Source organism: Salvelinus namaycush, chromosome 6 (assembly GCF_016432855.1).
Source record: "Salvelinus namaycush isolate Seneca chromosome 6, SaNama_1.0, whole genome shotgun sequence".
Taxonomy (NCBI): Eukaryota; Metazoa; Chordata; class Actinopteri; order Salmoniformes; family Salmonidae; genus Salvelinus; species Salvelinus namaycush.
This window is the reverse complement of record NC_052312.1, coordinates 48,504,548-48,531,799: the sequence shown is the minus strand read 5'-3', so window position 1 is coordinate 48,531,799 and position 27,252 is coordinate 48,504,548. Positions and strand designations below refer to the sequence as shown.

Below are 27,252 nucleotides of genomic sequence, written 5' to 3'. Positions count from 1 at the left end.
AAGACAAAAGACATTTCTCACAGGTTTCTATCATTAAACATGTTCCATTAGCAATTGTGAATATCTCAAATGATCAAATCATGATACCTGAAATCAACCAAGAACAAAAAGATAAACATGCAAATAACTTACCAGTACTGATTACCAACAAAATATACCTAACTTGAACAAACACTGAATGACTTTCCTGTTAAACTCTTAGGTTCTGCATTCGTTGAACTTTGAAAGACATTGGTGAAACAGAGGTGTAGTCTGCCTGTTTTCCTTGATAAAAGACATGCTCAGAGTTTGTCCTGAAAGTGCCTCTGGACTGGCATCTAAAATCCCTATAACTCCTTTAGATCTAGTACTAATAACACTGAAACTCAACCTGAATAAAATAACAAATCAAGTTCATCAGGGATATTACATTCTCAGGGCAGCTTTAAAAATGTGGCAGGTGATGGCGCTATTGCTTCGAAATGGCTTGTTTTTATGACATCACTTAGGTGCTGGAACGCTGTCATCCAATCAGATGTGTATCGTGTCCCCCTCGGACCAATAGGAGAGCCTGTGCCCTCCCTCAAGATGTGTCCAATAGGGGGCTGAGGAGGGTGATGTCGCCCTTTGCTGGTCAGCTAGCGCATCTTGTAGTCGTGGGAAATGGCCGCATCGCACAGCTGTCCTTTAAAGTCCAACTCCAAGGTGAACTCCAGGTCCCGCTGGAATACAAGAGAAGACTCTTCAGTCCACCTATAACCATTTGACAGTATCGTGTCGACCCCAACCATAGGTGCTGCCTCTGGTATTTTCTTTTCACATTGTCCTCCTACAATTTCAGCAACTATGGATGTGTAACCAGGCCAGCACAGTACGACTTGGCTTAGTAGTATGAAAAGGGTATTTGAGATGGACACAACAGTAGGGATATTTAGCCCTTTTGAATGCTTTGAAAATACATAATTCTTTACTCCCTCCATTTAAAGTAGTCACTGACCTACAGTTGAAGTCGGAAGTACATACACCTTAGCCAAATGCATTTTACATACACCTTAGCCAAATGCATTTAAACTCAGTTTTTAGCAATTCCTGACATCTAATCCAAGTAAAAATTCCCCGTCTTAGGTCAGTTAGGATCAACACTTTATTTTAAGAATGTGAAATGTCAGAATAATAGTATAGAGAATTATTTATTTCAGCTTTTATTTCTTTCATCACATTCCTAGTGGGTCAGAAGTTTACATACACTCAATTAGTATTTGATAGCATTGCCTTTAAATTGTTTAACTTGAGTCACACAAGCTTCCCACAATAAGCTGGGTGAATTTTGACCCATTCCTCCTGACAGAGCTGGTGTAACTGAGTCAGGTTTGTAGGCCTCCTTGCTCGCACACACTTTTTCAGTTCTGCCCACAAATGTTCTATAGGATTGAAGTCATGGCTTTGTGATGGCCACTCCAATACCTTGACTTTGTTGTCCTTAAGCCATTTTGCCACAACTTTGGAAGTATGCTTGGGGTCAATGTCCATTTGGAAGACCCATTTGCGACCAAGCTTTAACTTCCTGACTGATGTCTTGAGATGTTGCTTCAATATATCCACATAATTTTCCTACCTCATGATGCCATCTATTTTGTGGAGTGCACCAGTCCCTCCTGCAGCAAAGCACCCCCACAACATGATGCTGCCACCCCCGTGCTTCACGGTTGGGATGGTGTTCTTCGGCTTGCAAGCCTCCCCCTTTTTCCTCCAAACATAACGATGGTCATTATGGCCAAACAGTTCTATTTTTGTTTCATCAGACCAGAGGACATTTCTCCAAAAAGTACGATTTTTGTCCCCATGTGCAGTTGCAAACCGTAGTCTGTTTTTTTATGGCGGTTTGGAGCAGTGGCTTCTTCCTTGCTGATCGGCCTTTCAGGTTATGTCGATATAGGACTCGTTTTACTGTGTATATAGATACTTTTGTACCTGTTTCCTCCAGCATCTTCACAAGGTCCTTTGCTGTTGTTCTGGGATTGATTTGCACTTTTCGCACCAAAGTACGTTCATCTCATGGAGACAGAACGCGTCTCCTTCCTGAGCGGTATGATGGCTGCGTGGTCCCATGGTGTTTATACTTGCGTACTATTGTTTGTACAGATGAACGTGGTACCGTCAGGCGTTTGGAAATGGCTCCCAAGGATGAACCAGACTTGTGGAGGTCTCCAATTTTTTTTCTGAGGTCTTGGCTGATTTCTTTTCATTTTCCCATGATGTCAAGCAAAGAGGCACTGAGTTTGAAGGTAGGCCTTGAAATACGTCTACAGGTACACCTCCAATTGACAATGATGTCAATTAGCCTATCAGAAGCTTCTAAAGCCGTGACATCATTTTCTGGAATTTTCCCAGCTGTTTAAATGCAGAGTCAATTTAGAGTCAACTTCTGACCCACTGGAATTGTGATACAGGGAATTATGAGTGAAATAATCTGTCTGTAAACAATTGTTGGAAAAATTACTTGTGTCATGCACAAAGTAGATGTCCTAACATACTTGCCAAAACTATAGTTTGCTAACAAGAAATTTGTGGAGTGGTTGAAAAACAAGTTTTAATGACTCTAACCTAAGTGTATGTAAACTTCCGACAACTGTATATAAAGTTGGATAAGTGATGGCAAGTTTCCCACCGTACTACTTTCACCAATCCAACCCTCTCCGATCTGTGAATACTTCGAATAAGGGAAGAAGGGAGGATGCATTTGAGGAGTTTTAACAGTTAAAGTGGGTGGTACAGCAATAGGATGGCGGTTTTGCGGCGTCTGAGCTAATACTCATATAGGGCTTCACTCTTAGAAAGACATATTCATAGATCATGTTAAAGACTTGACATCTATAGTCAGGAGTCGTTGGCTGGACTATAGAAAAACCCCATCTAGAATAAAAAAAATTAAAACAGCATTTTATTCTATGCTGGTGTGGAGTGAGCTGCAGTTCTAGTACAGCATAGCACTATTCTCACCACGTTCTTTTCGTTGGGCTTGACTGCAATGCTGCCCAGTATCTCCTCTCCCTTCCTCACAGTCAGGTAGTCCTCCAGGTAAAACACTGTCTGCTTCCAGTGGGTACTGGCGGCGTCAGGAGCTGGCCATGGGAGAGAGGGGAGGAATAGGAGGTGGGGAAGAAGAGAGGAGGGGGAAATGGAAGAGGGGGAGGAATAGGAGGAGGGGAACAAGAGAGGAGGAGGGGGAGATGGAAGAGAGGGGGAGGAATAGGAGGAGGGGAACAAGAGAGAAGAGGCGGAGATGGAGAGAGGATTAGGAGAAAATGAAAACGGTATTGAGACATAGGGGAGATCTCAATTGCACACACCTTGCGTCCTCTCTCCTTGTCTCCTTCTCATCACCCATTGGATAAGAAAGCCAGAGGTCTCTCCTCTCTGACCTATCCTATCCTCCAAAGGGTTTTGAGAAGGAAAGAGGACGCTATGAGTATGCAATTGAGATCTTCACAGAGATAGTGGAGAGTGAAATAATCAGGAGGGAGACAGAAAAAGTACCATTGGTCTGTATTTTTAACCTGTGCAGTTCCACTTAATACCACTAGAGGGGGTCAAGAGCTGAGAGCCAGAGTCAACTTCTCATTATAGGAAACAGCAAAGGATGTTATTACTACATGATTTTATGTCTAGCAGTACCTTTTGATCATCAGCCTCAAAGCTACACCTCACAATAATATCGCCCTCCCCTTGTCAAAACCTTGAAGAATTAAAATGCAAAAAATATGCTGTGCTTCCACAATCTTCCAAACAAAACCAAAGGATTATTGCCAGAGACAAGAATATTTGTACAAGTGCTACAACTGACTGATTTACACAAAATGATTGATGTCTGTTTGAAATGACAACTTTCCATTGTTGCATAACCTGGACAGGACCCAGAAACCGAACACAGTGGTTCTCTCCCTGTAAAAGATCTCTAGCGGCTTCAGGTTCCAGACCTTATAACAACACAAGTGGCTTGTGTGGAAGACATGTAACTTATATTGTCATACACCTAATTTCAAAGGACCTAGCGTTTAGTGTACATGAATGTGGTCACATCGCGGGTTGTGTTCATTAGTGCACACCGTAGCAAAACGTTTTTGCAACGGAAAACAAAAGTAGGTCTTTCTTATTGGACTAGTTCAGGTAGTCCTTCCCTGTTTCAGTCTGTTTTCTGACTCTTGGTGCCAAATGAACACAACCCATTTGTGTGTGGTGAGGTCTAACCGGTAGAGAAGCCAGTCTTCTTATGACACTTTGTGAACTCGATGTTGAAGTAGGTGACCATGGCGTGGACATAGTCGTTCCTCTGGATCTGCAGGCAGAAGGCCGTGGTGAAAGACAGGTCCTCAGGCTTCACCGTGTAGATGTCCACTTCCTGGGTCATAGGTTACAAAGGAAATATGGTACAGGGAGACATGCATCGGAAGAAAGATGTCTCTCTCTCTCACCTCTCTCTCTCTCTCACACACACACATACACTTCTCCTTTCTCCTCTATTTCAACATATCTCTCTCAATCTCTCTCTCTCTCTCCTTACATCTATCACTCCCTCATACATAAAAGCACTGTCAGACATACACCAATGCACATCTCTCAAACACACGTCTTCGGCTCCATTCCGCCTCTTCAACCTCATTATCTATGGGATGATATTAGATTGTTGAGAAGTTTCATGACATGCTTTCTGATCCATTGCTTTTCTCCTGAAGATAATTCACACAGCATCTCATATCATGCCTCACACATTGAAATGGAGGATATATTCTCTCTTTTGGATGATTGATGTGACATTGGACAGGACAGACAGGCCGTCATTGGACAGGACAGACAGGCCATCATTGACCAGGACAGACAGGCCGTCATTGGACAGGACAGGACAGCAGTGTTAAATCCCAATGTGTCACACAGACCCGGGAGTGCCAGGCCTATTTATGGCTCAGATACGGTGGCTGGCATGGGTCCCACTGTGAAGTCTGTACAGTCTAGACATATTCATTGACATGCAAATCACAGACAGGGACACGGAACCCATTTAGGGCTCATCATAATTCTTGGCTGGTAGTCTCTCTGTGACACTTCAATTTTGGAAAGTCATTTTTTTAGTCTGGATTCAGGCAATAAATAATAACAAGTGTGTATTATACGCAAGTGAGATTTAGATGTTTTGTTGTTGTTGCATATCCCTGTCACGCCCTGACCATAGATTGCTTTGTATGTTTCTATGTTTTGTTTGGTCAGGGTGTGATGTGGGTGGGCATTCTATGTTGTATGTCTAGGTTGTCTTTTTCTATGTGTTTGGCCTAGTATGGTTCTCAATCAGAGGCAGGTGTCAGTCGTTGTCTCTGATTGGGAGCCATATTTAGGTAGCCTGTTTTCCTTTGTGTTTGGTGGGTAGTTGTATCCTGTGTTAGTGTTTTCACCATACGGGACTGTTTCGGGTTTGTTTGTACTTTTGTTATTTCGTTCAGTGTTCTGTTTGATTTAATAAAAATATCAATATAGACACTTACCACGCTGCGTATTGGTCCGATCCTTGCTACTCCTCGTCAGACGAAGAGGACGAAACCCGTTACAATCCCAACTCCCCCTGAGAGTAGGGTCACGGCCAGGGTCAGCCATTATCACACACACACACACACACACACACACACACACACACACACACACACACACACACACACACACACACACACACACACACACACACACACACACACACACACACACACACACACTGACCTTGACTAGGCAGGAGTTGGTCACCACCTGTTTGGGGTCCACCACGTCCACCAGGGGCTCTCTCATGGCCACGTTACGGATGCAGGTCATGTCAAAACCATACACGTTCTCCCACCCTGAATACACACACACACTCATATATGAGCAAATCTGGTACACTCTGTGTCTGAAGTGGTGGTCATCACACAACCTATCTCTCTCTCTCTCTAAGTGGTGGTCATCACACAACCTCTCTCTCTCTCTCTAAGTGGTGGTCATCACACAACCTCTCTCTCTCTCTCTAAGTGGTGGTTATCACACAGACTCTCTCTCTCTAAGTGGTGGTCATCACACAGCCTCTCTCTCTCTAAGTGGTGGTAATCACACAGACTCTCTCTCTAAATAGTGGTCATCACACAGCCTCTCTCTCTCTAAGTGGTGGTCATCACACAGACTCTCTCTCTCTCTAAGTGGTGGTCATCACACAGACTCTCTCTCTCTCTCTCTCTCTCACTCAGTGATGGTCATCACACAGACTCTCTCTCTCAGTGATGGTCATCACACAGACTCTCTCTCAGTGGTGGTCATCACACAGACTTTCTCTCTCAGTGGTGGTCATCACACAGACTTTCTCTCTCTCAGCGGTGGTCATCACACACTCTCTCTCTCTAAGTGGTGGTCATCACACAGACTCTCTCAGTGGTGGTCATCACACAGACTCTCTCTCAGTGGTGATCATCACACAGACTCTCTCGGTGGTGGTCATCACACAGACTCTCTCGGTGGTGGTCATCACACAGACTCTCTCTCAGTGGTGGTCATCACACAGACTTTCTCTCAGTGGTGGTCATCACACAGACTCTCTATCAGTGGTGGTCATCACACAGACTCTCTCTCAGTGGTGGTCATCACACAGACTCTCTCTCAGTGGTGGTCATCACACAGACTCTCTCAGTGGTGGTCATCACACAGACTCTCTCAGTGGTGGTCATCACACAGACTCTCTCTCTCAGTGGTGGTCATCACACAGACTCTCTCTCAGTGGTGGTCATCACACAGACTCTCTCTCAGTGGTGGTCATCACACAGACTCTCTCAGTGGTGGTCATCACACAGACTCTCTCTCAGTGGTGGTCATCACACAGACTCTCTCTCTCTCTCTCTAAGTGGTGGTCATCACACAGATTCTCTCTCAGTGGTGGTCATCACACAGACTCTCTCTCAGTGGTGGTCATCACACAGACTCTCTCTCAGTGGTGGTCATCACACAGACTCTATTGACACTGTGTTGGATTGGAAGAGTGTCTCTTGTTTTAGATTGAGATTAAAGCTGTTATTCTCTATTTGCTGCCTAGGATCGATAACAACCCTCAGAAACAGTGGAAAGATAGCACAGCTCTACAGTTGCCAAAAACGTGGGCTCAGTCCTTCCACCCTCCCTTAGTGTGTCTATCTGGTGTTCCTCTAGTGAGAGACAGGGGCCTTAAATACTCTTCTACTATGTCTGGCAGCCTTGTATTATAGGTCTACTTCAGTTAGGGTTAAGAACAGAGCAGACAGGCTCTCCCTCTATTCCCTCCATCCCTCCTCTACACAGCTCTCTGTAGTCTAGTCCAACCCAGAGGCTGGAGGAGAGAGCCTACTGGAAGAGGGAGAGGATAGGATACCTCCAGCATACATACAGTATACACACAGTAGCTAAGAAACAGAGACGGAAGGATGTTCTCACAGTGTATCTTGAAGTCCTTGTACTGCCTGTCCTCGATGGCCACCACATACAGGGCAGCCCTGTCAGGAAACATCAGCCCTCCAGGCTTCTGAATGTGAGAGGAGACACCAACATACATTTAGTTGAGATACACCTCATAGAGAATAGAGTCATCCTACAGTCACATGCATTGTCTGCACACCTGGCATCCTGTATGTAACATTAGCTCATACCCGGTCTAAAACCCTGAAGCAGCAACACTGGTTAGAAACCAGATCGTCCTCTAGCTGGGCGCTGTAAGCAGGACCTTTGTCGATATGTGGATGCACACACACACACACACACACACACACACACACACACACACACACACACACACACACACACACACACACACACACACACACACACACACACACACACACACACACACACACACACACACACACACACACACACACACGCACAAACATACATGCACACACACATGCACACACATCATTGCACACATACTTGCATGCATGTACAGGTGTAGGATCTTCATTTGATCTATATTGTCACAGAAAAATTATCCTGCAGCAACAGATTTTGAACGTTTAGTCCATAATGTTGCTTGATTGGTGGTTAGGCTATTAGCTGGACAAAAGTAGGCTCCATGAAAAGTGCAATACTGTTAATATAACCGTGTGTTAGTGTGGGTTTTCACTGAATTTATGTAAATCTTCAAAGCTCATCTGCATTTCCTCTCTCTCTCACACACACACACACCCATACAACAAAAACAAACACACACGCTTACTAGCCATTTGTCCCTGGCAAAGATGACCGTATTGAGCATAGACTCGTAGAAGAGACAGTAGCCCATCCACTCTGAGATGATGATGTCGACTGTCTCCACTGGCAGTTCCACCTCCTCCACCTTCCCATTGAGGATGGTGATGACTGAAGGACAGGACACAGAATGTCACTCACAACACACACTCCACTACACTAAACACTAAACACTAAACACTCCACTACACTAAACACTAAACACTCCACTACACTAAACACTCCACTACACTAAACACTCCACTACACTAAACACTCTACTACAATAAACACTCTACTACACTAAACACTACACTACACTAAACACTACACTACACTAAACACTAAACACTCCACTACACTAAACACTCCATTTCACTAAACACTAAACACTCTACTACAATAAACACTCTACTACACTAAACACTTCACTATACTAAACACTCCACTACACTAAACACTAAACACTCCACTACACTAAACACTAAACACTCCACTACACTAAACACTCCACTACACTAAACACTTCACTATACTAAACACTCTACTACACTAAACACTACACTAAACACTCCACTACACTAAACACTAAACACTACACTACACTAAACACTAAACACTCCACTACACTAAACACTAAACACTCCACTACACTAAACACTTCACTATACTAAACACTCTACTACACTAAACACTAAACACTACACTAAACACTCCACTACACTAAACACTAAACACTCCACTACACTAAACACTAAACACTAAACACTAAACACTACACTAAACACTCCACTACACTAAACACTAAACACTTCACTATACTAAACACTCCACTACACTAAACACTTCACTACACTAAACACTTCACTATACTAAACACTCCACTATACTAAACACTCCACTACACTAAACACTAAACACTCCACTACACTAAACACTAAACACTACACTACACTAAACACTACACTACACTAAACACTCCACTATACTAAACACTAAACACTCCACTACACTAAACACTAAACACTCCACTACACTAAACACTCCACTATACTAAACACTCCACTACACTAAACACTTCACTATACTAAACACTCCACTACACTAAACACTAAACACTCCACTACACTAAACACTCCACTACACTAAACACTCCACTACACTAAACACTCTACTACACTAAACACTCTACTACACTAAACACTCTACTACACTAAACACTCCACTACACTAAACACTCCACTACACTAAACACTCTACTACACTAAACACTCTACTACACTAAACACTCTACTACACTAAACACTCCACTACACTAAACACTCCACTACACTAAACACTTCACTATACTAAACACTAAACACTAAACACTACACTACACTAAACACTCTACTACACTAAACACTCTACTACACTAAACACTCCACTACACTAAACACTCTACTACACTAAACACTCTACTACACTAAACACTCTACTACACTAAACACTCTACTACACTAAACACTCTACTACACTAAACACTCCACTACACTAAACACTTCACTACACTAAACACTCCACTACACTAAACACTCTACTACACTAAACACTAAACAATCCACTACACTAAACACTCTACTACACTACACTAAACACTCCACTACACTAAACACTCTACTACACTAAACACTAAACAATCCACTACACTAAACACTCCACTACACTAAACACTAAACACTCCACTACACTAAACACTTCACTACACTAAACACTCCACTATACTAAACACTCTACTACACTAAACACTCTACTACACTAAACACTCTACTACACTAAACACTCCACTACACTAAACACTAAACACTTCACTACACTAAACACTCTACTACACTAAACACTAAACACTCCACTACACTAAACACTCCACTACACTAAACACTAAACACTCTACTACACTAAACACTAAACACTCTACTACACTAAACACTAAACACTCCACTAAACACTCTACTATACTAAACACTTCACTAAACACTCCACTACACTAAACACTTCACTACACTAAACACTCCACTACACTAAACACTCCACTACACTAAACACTAAACACTTCACTACACTAAACACTCCACTACACTAAACACTCCACTACACTAAACACTCCACTATACTAAACACTCCACTACACTAAACACTCCACTACACTAAACACTAAACACTTCACTACACTAAACACTTCACTACACTAAACACTCCACTACACTAAACACTCCACTACACTAAACACTCCACTACACTAAACACTAAACACTTCACTACACTAAACACTTCACTACACTAAACACTCCACTACACTAAACACTCCACTACACTAAACACTCCACTACACTAAACACTCCACTACACTAAACACTTCACTATACTAAACACTCTACTACACTAAACACTAAACACTCCACTACACTAAACACTCCACTACACTAAACACTAAACACTCCACTACACTAAACACTAAACACTAAACACTCCACTACACTAAACACTAAACACTAAACACTCCACTACACTAAACACTAAACACTCCACTACACTAAACACTCCACTACACTAAACACTCCACTACACTAAACACTAAACACTTCACTATACTAAACACTCCACTACACTAAACACTAAACACTAAACACTACACTAAACACTCCACTACACTAAACACTAAACACTTCACTATACTAAACACTCCACTACACTAAACACTAAACACTTCACTATACTAAACACTCCACTACACTAAACACTAAACACTAAACACTACACTAAACACTCCACTACACTAAACACTAAACACTAAACACTAAACTAAACACTCCACTACACTAAACACTCCACTACACTAAACACTTCACTATACTAAACACTACACTAAACACTTCACTATACTAAACACTTCACTACACTAAACACTTCACTATACTAAACACTCCACTATACTAAACACTCCACTACACTAAACACTCCACTACACTAAAAACTCCACTACACTAAACACTCCACTACACTAAACACTCCACTACACTAAACACTTCACTACACTAAACACTCCACTACACTAAACACTCTACTACACTAAACACTACACTACACTAAACACTAAACACTTCACTACACTAAACACTCTACTACACTAAACACTTCACTATACTAAACACTAAACACTCCACTACACTAAACACTACACTACACTAAACACTTCACTATACTAAACACTTCACTACACTAAACACTCCACTACACTAAACACTCCACTACACTAAACACTCCACTCCACTAAACACTAAACACTCCACTACACTAAACACTCCACTACACTAAACACTCCACTACACTAAACACTCCACTACACTAAACACTAAACACTCCACTACACTAAACACTCCACTACACTAAACACTAAACACTCCACTACACTAAACACTTCACTACACTAAACACTCCACTACACTAAACACTCCACTACACTAAACACTCCACTACACTAAACACTCCACTACACTAAACACTTCACTATACTAAACACTCCACTACACTAAACACTAAACACTACACTACACTAAACACTACACTACACTAAACACTAAACACTCCACTACACTAAACACTAAACACTAAACACTAAACACTCCACTACACTAAACACTAAACACTAAACACTCCACTACACTAAACACTAAACACTACACTCCACTAAACACTACACTACACTACACACTCCACTAAACACTAAACACTTCACTATACTAAACACTCCACTACACTAAACACTAAACACTAAACACTACACTAAACACTCCACTACACTAAACACTAAACACTTCACTATACTAAACACTCCACTACACTAAACACTAAACACTTCACTATACTAAACACTCCACTACACTAAACACTAAACACTACACTAAACACTCCACTACACTAAACACTAAACACTAAACACTACACTAAACACTCCACTACACTAAACACTCCACTACACTAAACACTTCACTATACTAAACACTACACTAAACACTTCACTATACTACACACTCCACTACACTAAACACTTCACTACACTAAACACTTCACTATACTAAACACTCCACTACACTAAACACTCCACTACACTAAACACTCCACTACACTAAACACTCCACTACACTAAACACTCCACTACACTAAACACTTCACTACACTAAACACTCCACTACACTAAACACTCTACTACACTAAACACTACACTACACTAAACACTAAACACTTCACTACACTAAACACTCTACTACACTAAACACTTCACTATACTAAACACTAAACACTCCACTACACTAAACACTACACTACACTAAACACTTCACTATACTAAACACTTCACTACACTAAACACTCCACTACACTAAACACTCCACTACACTAAACACTCCACTCCACTAAACACTAAACACTCCACTACACTAAACACTCCACTACACTAAACACTCCACTACACTAAACACTTCACTACACTAAACACTAAACACTCCACTACACTAAACACTCCACTACACTACACTACACTACACTAAACACTCCACTACACTAAACACTCCGCTACACTACACTAAACACTCCACTACACTAAACACTCCACTACACTACACTACACTACACTAAACACTCCACTACACTAAACACTCCACTACACTACACTAAACACTTCACTACACTAAACACTAAACACTCCACTACACTAAACACTACACTATACTAAACACTAAGCACTACACTAAACACTCCATTACACGAAACACTTCACTACACTAAACACTACACTACACTAAACACTTCACTATACTAAACACTTCACTACACTAAACACTCCACTACACTAAACACTACACTACACTAAACACTCCACTACACTAAACACTAAACACTCCATTACACGAAACACTAAACACTCCACTATACTAAACACTCCACTCCACTACACTAAACACTACACTACACTAAACACTAAACACTCCACTACACTAAACACTAAACTACACTAAACACTTCACTATACTAAACACTCTACTACACTAAACACTAAACACTACACTAAACACTCCACTACACTAAACACTAAACACTCCACTACACTAAACACTAAACACTAAACACTAAACACTAAACACTCCACTACACTAAACACTAAACACTAAACACTCCACTATACTAAACACTCCACTACACTAAACACTAAACACTAAACACTACACTAAACACTCCACTACACTAAACACTAAACACTTCACTATACTAAACACTCCACTACACTAAACACTAAACACTACACTAAACACTCCACTACACTAAACACTTCACTATACTAAACACTCCACTATACTAAACACTCCACTACACTAAACACTCCACTACACTAAAAACTCCACTACACTAAACACTTCACTACACTAAACACTACACTACACTAAACACTTCACTATACTAAACACTAAACACTCCACTACACTAAACACTAAACACTCCACTACACTAAACACTCCACTACACTAAACACTTCACTACACTAAACACTCCACTACACTAAACACTCTACTACACTAAACACTACACTACACTAAACACTAAACACTTCACTACACTAAACACTCTACTACACTAAACACTTCACTATACTAAACACTCCACTAAACACTCCACTACACTACACTAAACACTCCACTACACTACACTAAACACTCCACTACACTAAACACTCCACTACACTACACTAAACACTCCACTACACTAAACACTCCACTACACTACACTAAACACTTCACTACACTAAACACTAAACACTCCACTACACTAAACACTCCACTACACGAAACACTTCACTACACTAAACACTACACTACACTAAACACTTCACTATACTAAACACTTCACTACACTAAACACTCCACTCCACTAAACACTCCACTCCACTAAACACTAAACACTCCACTACACTAAACACTCCACTACACTATACACTTCACTACACTAAACACTACACTACACTAAACACTCCATTACACTAAACACTCCATTACACTAAACACTCCACTATACTAAACACTCCACTATACTAAACACTCTACTACACTAAACACTTCACTACACTAAACACTAAACACTTCACTACACTAAACACTAAACACTCCACTACACTAAACACTCCACTACACTAAACACTAAACACTCCACTACACTAAACACTCCACTACACTAAACACTCCACTACACTAAACACTAAACACTCCACTATACTAAACACTAAACACTCCACTACACTAAACACTTCACTACACTAAACACTACACTACACTAAACACTTCACTATACTAAACACTCCACTACACTAAACACTCCACTATACTAAACACTCCACTACACTAAACACTTCACTACACTAAACACTTCACTACACTAAACACTCCACTACACTAAACACTCCACTATACTAAACACTCCACTACACTAAACACTCCACTATACTAAACACTCCACTACACTAAACTATACTAAACACTCCACTAAACACTTCACTACACTAAACACTTCACTACACTAAACACTCCACTACACTAAACACTCTACTACACTAAACACTCCACTACAGCAAACACTCCACTACACTAAATACTAAACACTCCACTACACTAAACACTCCACTACAGCAAACACTCCACTACAGCAAACACTCTACTACACTAAACACTCCACTATACTAAACACTCCACTAAACACTCCACTACACTAAACACTCCACTACACTAAACACTCCACTACAGCAAACACTCCACTACACTAAACACTACACTATACTAAACACTAAACACTACACTAAACACTCCACTACACTAAACACTCCACTACAGCAAACACTCCACTACACTAAACACTACACTACACTAAACACTAAACACTCCACTATACTAAACACTCCACTACACTAAACACTCCACTACACTAAACACTCCACTACACTAAACACTACACTACACTAAACATTTCACTACACTAAACACTCCACTAAACATTTCACTATACTAAACACTCCAGTACAACAAAAATATATTCTAAATGTTAGAATAACATTGATCAAGTGTCAATGTTCCACTTTTTGTTCTGGGTCATTCAATTAGATGTCCATCTGTGGAGTTCCATCAATGTGACATTTCACAGTGGTAATCAGTGACATACAGCTCATTCTGATTGACGTCTCAGTTTAGGGATGTTTTGTTTGGGAGGAGAGCTGCCAGACAGAGCTGCCAGCCGGAGTCCAGGGTGAAGATGTCTGTCTGAATATCTCTCTCTCTCTCTCTCTCTCTCTCTCTCTCTCTCTCTCTCTCTCTCTCTCTCTCTGTCTCTCCCCTGCCTCTCTCTTCCTCTCTCTAACTACCTCTCCCTCCCTCCTCCCTCTCTCTCTCTCATTGATACTTTATCAATGTTAATATATGGTGTTATCTCTCAGTAAGCCAGCTGTCTCCCCCACTGCACCCATATAGTAATAAGGATCCACAGAACATGAGTAGCCTATTATGTGTACTATGCATATTATGGTTGCAAGTTGCCTTTAGACACAGTTCTAGAATCATAAATTGCCTTTAGACACAGTTCTAGAATCAGAAGTTAACTTTAGACACAGTTCTAGAATCAGAAGTTGCCTTTAGACCCAGTTCTAGAATCAGTTTATCCTCCCCAAATCCGTGTCCCTTGACTAGTTAACTTGTAGCATGTAACTTTGACAGGACATAGCCATTCACTACCCTGTGTGAACCTATATAGATGATTGGTTTGTAGTGTAGCTCTTACCATTGTGTAGGTGGTTGGACTTGATGATCTTCTCAGAATACTCTGATATACTTGAACACTCAATCTGGGGAACATAACAAGAAGGAACAAACACAGGTTTGATGAATGTCAGTAAATAAAGAAAAGGTCTGGACTGCTCCTGTGCTTTATTCAGTGGAGAAATGTTGGATGTGCACATCACCCACATACTCGTTGATGAATGTTAGGTCTGACATTAGTTCTACAGGCACACACACACACACACACACACACACACACACACACACACACACACACACACACACACACACACACACACACACACACACACACACACACACACACACACACACACACACACACACACACACACACACACACACACACACACACAAAGGCACCCACTGCAATCATTGCAGCTTTACCACTCATCCTAGATCCAATCTCCACTTTATCAAAAATGTTATCCATGTGCTGTATCTTTTCCCTCTCCCCTCCATTGGTGTTATATATGACTCATAAGACCATTTGGGATGCAGATATTGACTCTGTGATATTCTGCATTAGCGATCATCTGGACGGGAGCCTGGAGATGTGCCTCTGATGTGTGTTAGCTTGTTAGCATTACAGAGGCGACACTGGTGTAGTTACATGGCATGATCTCAGAAGGGTTAGCCAAGATGCTAATGGAGGTAGAGTAGAGTGTTATGACAATTTACACTATGAACCGGGTGCAGGGTGCTGGTTTGTGTGTGCATGTCTCGTGTGTGTGCATGTGCGTGTGTGTGTGCATGCGTGCGTGCGTGCGTGTGTGTGGGTGAACAAGTGTCAGTGCTACACCCACCAGGACTTGTATCATTTATATCCACTTCAACTCAACAGATCAGACGACTGTACGACAGTCTAATATCAACCATCAAGTCCTTTTGTTCCTCGCCTGGTTCACACTACAGGGCCAACCCGAGCCAGGCCATGCCGATCTGGGCTGGCCTGGTTATGCATCCACCATGGCTGCTTGAGCCATGCTGGAAAAGGACAATGTGAAAGGAAAATATAAAAACCAGCAGGGTATGGTTCAGCTCGGCCCTATAGTGTCCAACAGCCATTTGTTAAACGCATAGCCAGGGGCGCGTCAGAAGGACGCAACATTTTGGAACGTTTAGATAGAAATAGGCTATGTAGAACGAACATGCCTCTCTACATGGAGAATTAAGGAATCACATCAGCTCTATTCATGGAATGTCTATCTGCAACATTCGACAACATTTGGCAAATGAACAGTGTGAAAAAGGTGTTTGGTGTTTAAAGCAGGACAAGGACTCACCCCGTACACGTGCCTGGCGCCTGCGTTGGCAGCGAACATGGACAGGATGCCTGTCCCACTGCCCACGTCCAGAACTATCTTGTCCTTGAACATGTGCTTGTTGTGGTACATGGCATTCCTATAGGTCAGGGTCCGTACTTCATCCTTCAGCATCTCCTGTCCAACAGGGAACAAGATGGGATTGTTGATGGGATTGGGAATCTCACAGAGAGCTGAATCCTAACTTTTATTTAAGTCGAATATTCACTTAGAGCTGGATTCAATCCTTATCGCAGAAGTATCGCGGAATATCCAGCCTTTAGTCATGCATTGCTGTCAATGGGAGACTAAGTGAATATTTTACTTATGTGGAAGTTAGGATTTCCAGAATGTGCAAGACTTTGTAGCTCCGTGACAATGACTAGGTCCAGGAGTTTTACCTGGTCAGGTCATGGGGTCTGGAAAACATGATACCATGATACACAGAGGACGTCAAGCTCAAAAAGACTTAACCCTATCAGTCTCGAGATCCCAGCAAAGATCGGCTTTTCATTCATCTGACTTTCAGTTATCTGCATGTCCAGCCCTCACATTTAAGTGTTTTATCATTTTATTTTCAGGACAACCAGGGCTACAAGTAGAACACAAAACACAATTTGACTTATTAAACAGTTGCATTCATGAGTTTTATTGACAAATGTCAATTTTAAAACTAAGGTCTGTGTAAAATGTATATCCAACTAGACAGTGACAACTGCTAGGTGTTTGGAGTTTGTGACATCAACTATGTGAGCTTATTACAGTATTATAGACAGTATGTCCTGGGATTTCCTATGATCTTCTATGTAGAAGAACCCCTTGCCTTCTAATCCCTCTTGTGTGGATTGTGTGCTTCATAGAGCAAAGTGGTTTTTCATAGATAGCTTTAATAGTTTGTAGCTCAAACCATTCGGACATTTTTGTATAAAAGACCCAGCCCCAGACACCTTCGGGATCCGCCCTTGTCTCAAAAACACTGCTTTAGTGCAGCCCCCCACACAGACTAATGGTGTCTATGGGTGCAGAAGAAATTAACAAATCCAATGGTACAACCCAGAAGTCTGTAACTCAACCACACTATGTTAAAAAAGGGCTGAGATGTCCAAAACGCCCTGGCAATACGGTGGGACTCATTGGGTTAATATCAGGCTAAGAGAGATTCAACAGAGTGTGGAAAATGTGTATATGAATGTCCTCATACAGTACGTAATGAATATGCTACACTGAACAATTCAGAAGTGGGAGGTACAGGACATGTGTGTGTCCAAAATGTCACCATACTGTATAGCGCACTACTTTCCACCAGATCCCTATGGGCCCTGGTTGAAAGAAGTGCCCTACATAGTGAATATGATGCCATTTGGGACGTAGTGCATGTCCTCTTAAATATGTAGAAATGACAGCTTCTGGATTTCTAATCATAGAAAACGATCATAGTGACAGAGGCAGTATTTAGGCCGCATCGCTGGCACAGGCTCTTTAAATAGAGGTAGATCTATAACGAAACCCTGCTGGGATTATCTGATACCCATCTATCTGCACACGCACACACACTCACACATTTTATCAGGGGCAGTTCTGTTCTTGGGTCCGCTTGGCATTCAGACTGTAACCTGACCCACATGCTAAATAAGGACCTCGATAGAAACACATTTTTTGGTTGTTCCCATTCTCTTTTAGGTTACCTAGAGCATTTGGGGTATGAGTCTGACACTTCAATGGATCATTATCTGGGGTATGAGTCTGACACTTCAATAGATCATTATCTGGGGTATGAGTCTGACACTTCAATAGATCATTATCTGGGGTATGAGTCTGACACTTCAATAGATCATTATCTGGGGTATGAGTCTGACACTTCAATAGATCATTATCTGGGGTATGAGTCTGACACTTCAATGGATCATTATCTGGGGTATGAGTCTGACACTTCAATAGATCATTATCTGGGGTATGAGTCTGACACTTCAATAGATCATTATCTGGGGTATGAGTCTGACACTTCAATTGATCCTTATCTGGGGTATGAGTCTGACACTTCAATGCCTCGTCCTCTTTCCTTATCCATGCCAGGTACCAGGATGTCAGTCCCGTGATAGTCAGTCAGTTAAGCAGGCAGGCAGTCAACCAGTCAGTCCATTAGTCAGTCAAGCAGGCAGGCAGGCAGTCAACCAGTCAGTCCATTAGTCAGTTCCTTAGTTGTTCAGTCAGTCCGTCTGTACGTCTGCTTGTCAATCCATCAATTCAATTTGCTGGCAGCTACATCCGAAAACGTGTAAAGCCTAAACCCCCCAGAGAGCAAGCAGAGGCAACAGTGGTAACAAAACATCCCAACAGGCAGGATAGTAAGAACATCCATTAATCTCCTACCTACAGCGCCTCCAGAAAATATTCACACCACTTGACTTTTTCCACATTCTGTTGTGTTACAGCCTTTTTTTGGTCACTGGCCCACACACAATAGTGTATAATGTCAACGTGGAATTACATTTTTAGAATTTTGTACAAATTAATAACAAATGAAAAGTTGAAATGTCTTGAGCAATAAGTATTCAACCCCTTTGTTATGGAAAGCCTAAATAAGTTCAGGAGTACAAATTTGCTTAACAAGTCACATATTAATGTACGTATTAATTGCATGGACTCACTCTGTGTGCGATAATAGTGTTTAACACGATTTTTGAACGACTACCTCATCTCTGAACCCCACACATACAATTATATGTAAGATCCCTCAGTCGAGCAGTGAATTTCAAACACAGATTCAACCACAAAGACCAGGGAGGTTTTCCAATGCCTCCCAAAGAAGGGCACCTATTGGTGCCCTTTGATCATGGTGAAGTTATTAATTATGCTTTGGATGGTGTATCAATACACCCAGTCACTACAAAGATACAGGCGCCCTTCCTAACTCAGTTGCCGGAGAGGAAGGAAAACGCTCAGGGATTTCACCATGAGGCCAATAGTGACTTTAAAACAGTTACATAGTTTAATGGATGTTATAGGAGAAAACTATGGATGGATCAACAACATTGTAGTTACTCCACAATACTAACCTGATTGACCGAGTGAAACGAAGGAAGCCTGTACACAATAAAAATATTCCAAAACATGAATCCTGTTTGCAATAAGGCACTAAAGTAAAACTGCAAAAAAATGTGTCAAAGATATTAACTTTATGTTCTGAATACAAAGTGTTATGTTTGGGGCAAATCCATCACTAACTACCACTCTTTATATTTTTAAGCATGGTGGTGGCTGCATCATGTTATGGGTATGCTTGTCATTGGCAAGGAAGAGAGTATTTTTAATGTTTTAATGATAAAAAAACTAAATAGAGCTAAGCACAGGCAAAATCCTAGAGGAAAACGGGTTCAGTCTGCTTTCCAACAGACAATGGGAGTCAAATTCACCTTTCAGCAGAAAAATAACCTAAAACACAAGGCCAAATATACACTGGAGTTGCTTACCAAGACGACATTGAATGTTCCTGAGTTGCCTAGTTACAGTTTTGACTTATATCGGCTTGAAAATCTATGGCAAAACTTGAAAATGGCTGTCTAGCAATGATCAACAACCAACTTGACAGAGCTTGAAGATTATTTTAAAGAATAATGTGCAAATATTGTACAATCCAAGTGTGCAAAGCTCTTAGAGACTTGCCCAGAATGACTCACAGCTGTAATCACTGACAAAGGTGATTCTAACATGTATTGACTTAGGGGGTTGTATACTTATCTAATCAAGATATATTAGTAATTTATTTTGTATCACTTGTTGTTTGCTTAAAACAAATTTTCGAAATTTTCTTCCAGTTTCACATTACAGAGTATGTGGATTGTTGACAAAAAAACAACAATTAAATCCATTTTAATCCCACTTTGTAACACAACAAAAATTGGAAAAAGTAAAGGGTTGTGAATACTTTCTGAAGGCACTATATCTACCTTATGGATGGGTCTCCTACCTACCTACCTACCTACCTACCTACCTACCTACCTACCTACCTACCTACCTACCTACCTACCTACCTACCTACCTACCTACCTACCTACCTACCTACCTACCTACCTACCTACCTACCTACCTACCTACCTACCTACCTACCTACCTCGTGGATGGGTCTCCTGCCTACCTATCTGATGGATGAGTCTCCTACCTACCTACCTACCTACCTACCTACCTACCTACCTACCTACCTACCTACCTACCTACCTACCTACCTACCTACCTACCTACCTACCTACCTACCTACCTACCTACCTACCTCGTGGATGGGTCTCCTGCCTACCTATCTGATGGATGAGTCTCCTACCTACCTATCTGATGGATGAGTCTCCTACCTACCTACCTACCTACCTACCTACCTACCTACCTACCTACCTACCTACCTACCTACCTACCTACCTACCTACCTACCTACAGTGAGGGAAAAAAGTATTTGATCCCCTGCTGATTTTGTACGTTTGCCCACTGACAAAGAAATGATCAGTCTATAATTTTAATGGTAGGTTTATTTGAACAGTGAGAGACAGAATAACAACAAAAATATCCAGAAAAACGCATGTCAAAAATGTTATAAATTGATTTGCATTTTGATGAGGGAAATAAGTATTTGACCCCCTCTCAATCAGAAAGATTTCTGGCTTCCAGGTGTCTTTCATACAGGTAACGAGCTGAGATTAGGAGCACACTCTTAAAGGGAGTGCTCCTAATCTCAGTTTCTTACCTGTATAAAAGACACCTGTCCACAGAAGCAATCAATCAATCAGATTCCAAACTCTCCACCATGGCCAAGACCAAAGAGCTCTCCAAGGATGTCAGGGACAAGATTGTAGATCTACACAAGGCTGGAATGGGCTACAAGACCATTGCCAAGCAGCTTGGTGAGAAGGTGACAACAGTTGGTGCGATTATTCGCAAATGGAAGAAACACAAAAGAACTGTCAAACTCCCTTGGCCTAGGGCTCCATGCAAGATCTCACCTCGTGGAGTTGCAATGATCATGAGAATGGTGAGGAATCAGCCCAGAACTACACAGGAGGATCTTGTCAATGATCTCAAGGCAGTTGGGACCATAGTCACCAAGAAAACAATTGGTAACACACTACGCCGTGAAGGACTGAAATCCTGCAGCGCCCGCAAGGTCCCCCTGCTCAAGAAAGCACATATACATGCCCGTCTGAAGTTTGCCAATGAACATCTGAATGATTCAGAGGACAACTGGGTGAACGTGTTGTGGTCAGATGAGACCAAAATGGAGTTCTTTGGCATCAACTCAACTTGCCGTGTTTGGAGGATGAGGAATGCTGCCTATGACCCCAAGAAACCATCCCCACCGTCAAACATGGAGGTGGAAACATTATGCTTTGGGGGTGTTTTTCTGCTAAGGGGACAGGACAACTTCACCGCATCAAAGGGACGATGGATGGGGCCATGTACCGTCAAATCTTGGGTGAAAACCTCCTTCCCTCAGCCAGGGTATTGAAAATGGGTCGTGGATGGGTATTCCAGCATGACAATGACCCAAAACACATGGCCAAGGCAACAAAGGAGTGGCTCAAGAAAAAGCACATTAAGGTCCTGGAGTGGCCTAGCCAGTCTCCAGACCTTAATCCCATAGAAAATCTGTGGAGGGAGCTGAAGGTTCGAGTTGCCAAACGTCAGCCTCGAAACCTTAATGACTTGAAGAAGATCTGCAAAGAGGAGTGGGACAAAATCCCTCCTGAGATGTGTGCAAACCTGGTGGCCAACTACAAGAAACATCTGACCTCTGTGATTGCCAACAAGGGTTTTGCCACCAAGTACTAAGTCATGTTTTGCAGAGGGGTCAAATACTTATTTCCCTCATTAAAATGAAAATCAGTTTATAACATTTTTGACATGCGTTTTTCTGGATTCTTTTGTTGATATTCTGTCTCTCACTGTTCAAATAAACCTACCATTAAAATTACAGACTGATCATTTCTTTGTCAGTGGGCAAACGAACAAAATCAGCAGGGGATCAAATACTTTTTTCCCTCACTGTACCTACCTACCTACCTACCTACCTACCTACCTACCTACCTACCTACCTACCTACCTACCTACCTACCTACCTACCTACCTACCTACCTACCTACCTACCTACCTACCTACCTACCTACCTCGTGGATGGGTCTCCTGCCTACCTATCTGATGGATGAGTCTCCTACCTACCTATCTGATGGATGAGTCTCCTACCTACCTACCTACCTACCTACCTACCTACCTACCTACCTACCTACCTACCTACCTACCTACCTACCTACCTACCTACCTACCTACCTACCTACCTACCTACCTACCTACCTACCTACCTACCTACCTACCTCGTGGATGGGTCTCCTGCCTACCTATCTGAAGGATGAGTCTCCTACCTACCTACCTACCTACCTACCTACCTACCTACCTGCCTTCCTACCTACCTACCTACCTACCTACCTACCTACCTACCTACCTACCTACCTACCTACCTACCTACCTACCTACCTACCTACCTACCTACCTACCTACCTACCTACCTACCTACCTACCTACCTACCTACCTCGTGGATGGGTCTCCTGCCTACCTATCTGATGGATGAGTCTCCTACCTACCTATCTGATGGATGAGTCTCCTACCTACCTACCCACCTACCTACCTACCTACCTACCTACCTACCTACCTACCTACCTACCTACCTACCTACCTACCTACCTACCTACCTACCTACCTACCTACCTACCTACCTACCTACCTACCTACCTACCTCCCCTACCTACCTCATGTATGAGTCCCCTACCTACCTATCTGATGGGTGAGTCTCCTACCCACCTACATATTTCATGGATGAGTCCCCTACCTACCTCATGCATGAGTCCCCTACCTACCTATCTGATGGGTGAGTCCCCTACCTACCTCATGTATGAGTCCCCTACCTACCTATCTGATGGGTGAGTCTCCTACCCACCTACCTACCTACCTCATGGGTGAGTCCCCTACCTACCTCATGTATGAGTCCCCTACCTACCTATCTGATGGGTGAGTCTCCTACCCACCTACCTATTTCATGGATGAGTCCCCTACCTACCTCATGTATGAGTCCCCTACCTACCTATCTGATGGGTGAGTCTCCTACCCACCTACCTATTTCATGGATGAGTCCCCTACCTACCTCATGGATGCCAAAGTGGGCGTAGGAGTCAAAGTAGTAGTCCTGCGATGTCATTTCCTCCGGGTTGAGCAGCTTTGCCATCTTGCCACGCCCGGGGCAGGTGGGCAGGGCCGCTACATGGGGTGTATGTGGAGGGTGTGGCACATGGTGGACAGTAGGCACAGGTTTGGGCAAGGAGGCAGGCTGAAAGGACTGCGACTGGGGGGTAGTGATGGTACGCTGCCGCTAAGAGAGAGGAGGGGGTGAGGCAGAGAGAAATAGGGAATATGAAGATAGAGAGGAGGGTAGGGATAGAGCAAATAAAGAGACAGAAATAAAGATAGACAATGTGGGGAGGAAAGAGAGATGGGAGAGTAAGAGATGAAAAGGAAGGGAGGGAGGGAGGGAGGGAGGGAGGGAGGGAGGGAGGGAGGGAGGGAGGGAGGGAGAGATATATATATATAGAGAGAGAGCGAGGGAGGAAGGGAAAGCGAGTGAGAGATTGAGAATTAGGGACAGACAAAAGTGAGTGGAGGTGTATTTGAAGAGAGGGCACTTGAACATTATCAGAGAAGAGCAACAGGACTGGATCTGTTTGCAGTAACAAATCGCTTTCAATACAGTGCACTTTGATTCAAAACCATTTGTTATAGCATTACATGGCTAAATGTGTTATTTACAAATACAGTGAAGCACTTAGAATGCATTAGAGGTCACTTGGTAGGCTAGATTACATAATGTTACGCATCTACCCGTTTTCAGAGCAGCAGGAGTCCATGCGACAGATTGTGCCGAACGAATAGTGAAATCAGCACCAAGGACAGCGCACACGCTAACCACTACAGATAATTTTTGCATTGCATTTCTTTGCAAATGTAATATTTTAACGGGATATATGCCATAACAATTTACAAAAACAACTAAACGTTGCATGTGTCTGCATTGCTTTTTACAGACACCAGTAGTCGACACAATATTGATTACTTCAAAACTGACAAAGACACTAAAGCATTAATAAACAGAACCATCAGTAATTGATTATTATCGATTATATCAATATAACGAAAGATTTTGACCAGCATATTTCACTCCTTGGATCATTTACCAGCGAACTGACATACCTCAGAATTGTCCGGCTCCGCCATTTTTCTCCGTAGGAGCAGGCAACGCGAGTGCCTCAGTCCCATATGAGCCAACGAGATTTCTTCAACCCAGGGAGGGAAAAATCTTATATAAAATAAACTTAGTAGCTCTCTTTCGATGACCTAGATTTGTTTTCTCTAGATTGACTTTCATAAATGATGCAAACGTTTAATATCAGAAATAGTTAATATTTTAGGCTAAATTCCAACTTATTGTTAGCCCCCTAAAAAGTTATCATGCTCTTCTAAAACGTTTGTTTCACATCGATAAAAACGACAGGTATCCATTTTGTAAAAGTTACAGGTGGTTCCTATAGAAGCACTTGGGCATCAATTGCACCAGCACCCCGAATTAACCTTCCTCTCTCCTCTTGCGCACTGCAACATATGTCTATGATCCAAGCAAACTATACCAAAATGCCTGTAGTCCACGTTAGGAAAATACATCCTCATACTCGGCTTCTCCTCAACAGTTGTTTTCCACGTCTATCAACATATCTCACAAGTCGTTGGCTTGAAATCGCCCCATCAGTGATATTTATATTCGGAGAAGGATGCGCAACCCTCCCTTTGACTTGGCTAAGTTCCCATGGCAAAAGTTGAACTTGACTATTGAGTTGGAGCTGTTCACTAAGGCAGTCAGGCACCGGTTTTTCCAAGAACCGGCTCGTGATCAGAAGTTATAAATCGATGCCTCCCACGCGCCAGATGCCTCTCTTCACCTTCACACCAGATTTTACGGCAGAATATAGAGAGATACTGTATATAGCGGACCAATTGCCGTACTTCTCGACTTTCGCAGGATTCCCCACCGTGCAGGGCAATTCTTATGAGCACGCAAGTGTCTGTACCTTTGCAGCATACGTTTCCCCCCATACGGTATCTAACCAACTGTATATGAGCCATGACCTTGAAGACATGTTCTAGCTAGCCTACTTTCGTAATTAACACAAGAAAGGCATTCAATCATTTGGGGCAAAATGGATCGAAACTGTGCGTAATTGACACTCTCCCAGGCGTGCCATTCGATCTTAAATGTGAACATTTGTGAATGATCTAATTTGCAGATTCATGGCAAAGTTGGAAATCTAATCGCCTACAGGTGTTTAGTTGATTTCCCTAACGTGTCATTTTGCGTAATGAGCACTTGGATCGCCATACAATAATTGCGGCTTTTAAGGTTGCACTGCAACCTTAAAAATCTATATGATTGATGGGCTACACATACTGTAATAAGTATCATCCGTTATCATATGTTCAGCATCACACTGACCAGACCTAAGAATCAGAACCAGAAAACGTTATTGCCATGCAACAGTGTTACTACTTCTCTAGGTGTTTTACAAAACATCATCCATATATTTTTCTATCTTATTTATATCTTATATATTCATATAATAATAAAACAGAAAAAAGTAAACGTCCATTAATTTAATGACGCATATTTGCACAAACAGCCTTGTATTTCAACACTAAACTGTGATACTTGCAGACACATTGTATATTATCCGCAAAACACCATATGACTAAATGTCTCTCGATTTAA

At 42.1% G+C, this 27,252-nt stretch overlaps 1 protein-coding gene across 1 annotated transcript; it reads right to left on the bottom strand.

Annotated features, from left to right (window-relative positions):
- Nucleotides 1-617: 617 nt before the first annotated feature.
- On the bottom strand, nucleotides 618-25,751 carry LOC120049165 (protein arginine N-methyltransferase 8-B-like). The gene is made up of 10 exons (XM_038995393.1): nucleotides 25,686-25,751; nucleotides 24,586-24,810; nucleotides 17,393-17,548; nucleotides 16,090-16,153; nucleotides 8,228-8,370; nucleotides 7,450-7,537; nucleotides 5,743-5,858; nucleotides 4,228-4,378; nucleotides 2,980-3,101; nucleotides 618-701 (listed from the first exon to the last, which is right to left on the bottom strand). Exons 1-10 carry the CDS (start codon nucleotides 25,749-25,751, stop codon nucleotides 618-620), a joined length of 1,215 nt encoding a protein of 404 aa, XP_038851321.1.
- Between the last annotated feature and the right edge of the window lie 1,501 nt (nucleotides 25,752-27,252).

Coding starts and splice junctions, on each gene's coding strand:
- LOC120049165 (XM_038995393.1), bottom strand. CDS start 25,751: ATGGGACTGAGGCACTCGCGTTGCCTGCTCCTACGGAGAAAAATGGCG. Junction 16,154..17,392: donor GCGCCAGGCACGTGTACGGG/GTGAGTCCTTGT, acceptor TATGTTCCCCAG/ATTGAGTGTTCAAGTATATC. Junction 702..2,979: donor AGCCCAACGAAAAGAACGTG/GTGAGAATAGTG, acceptor CTTGTATTCCAG/CGGGACCTGGAGTTCACCTT.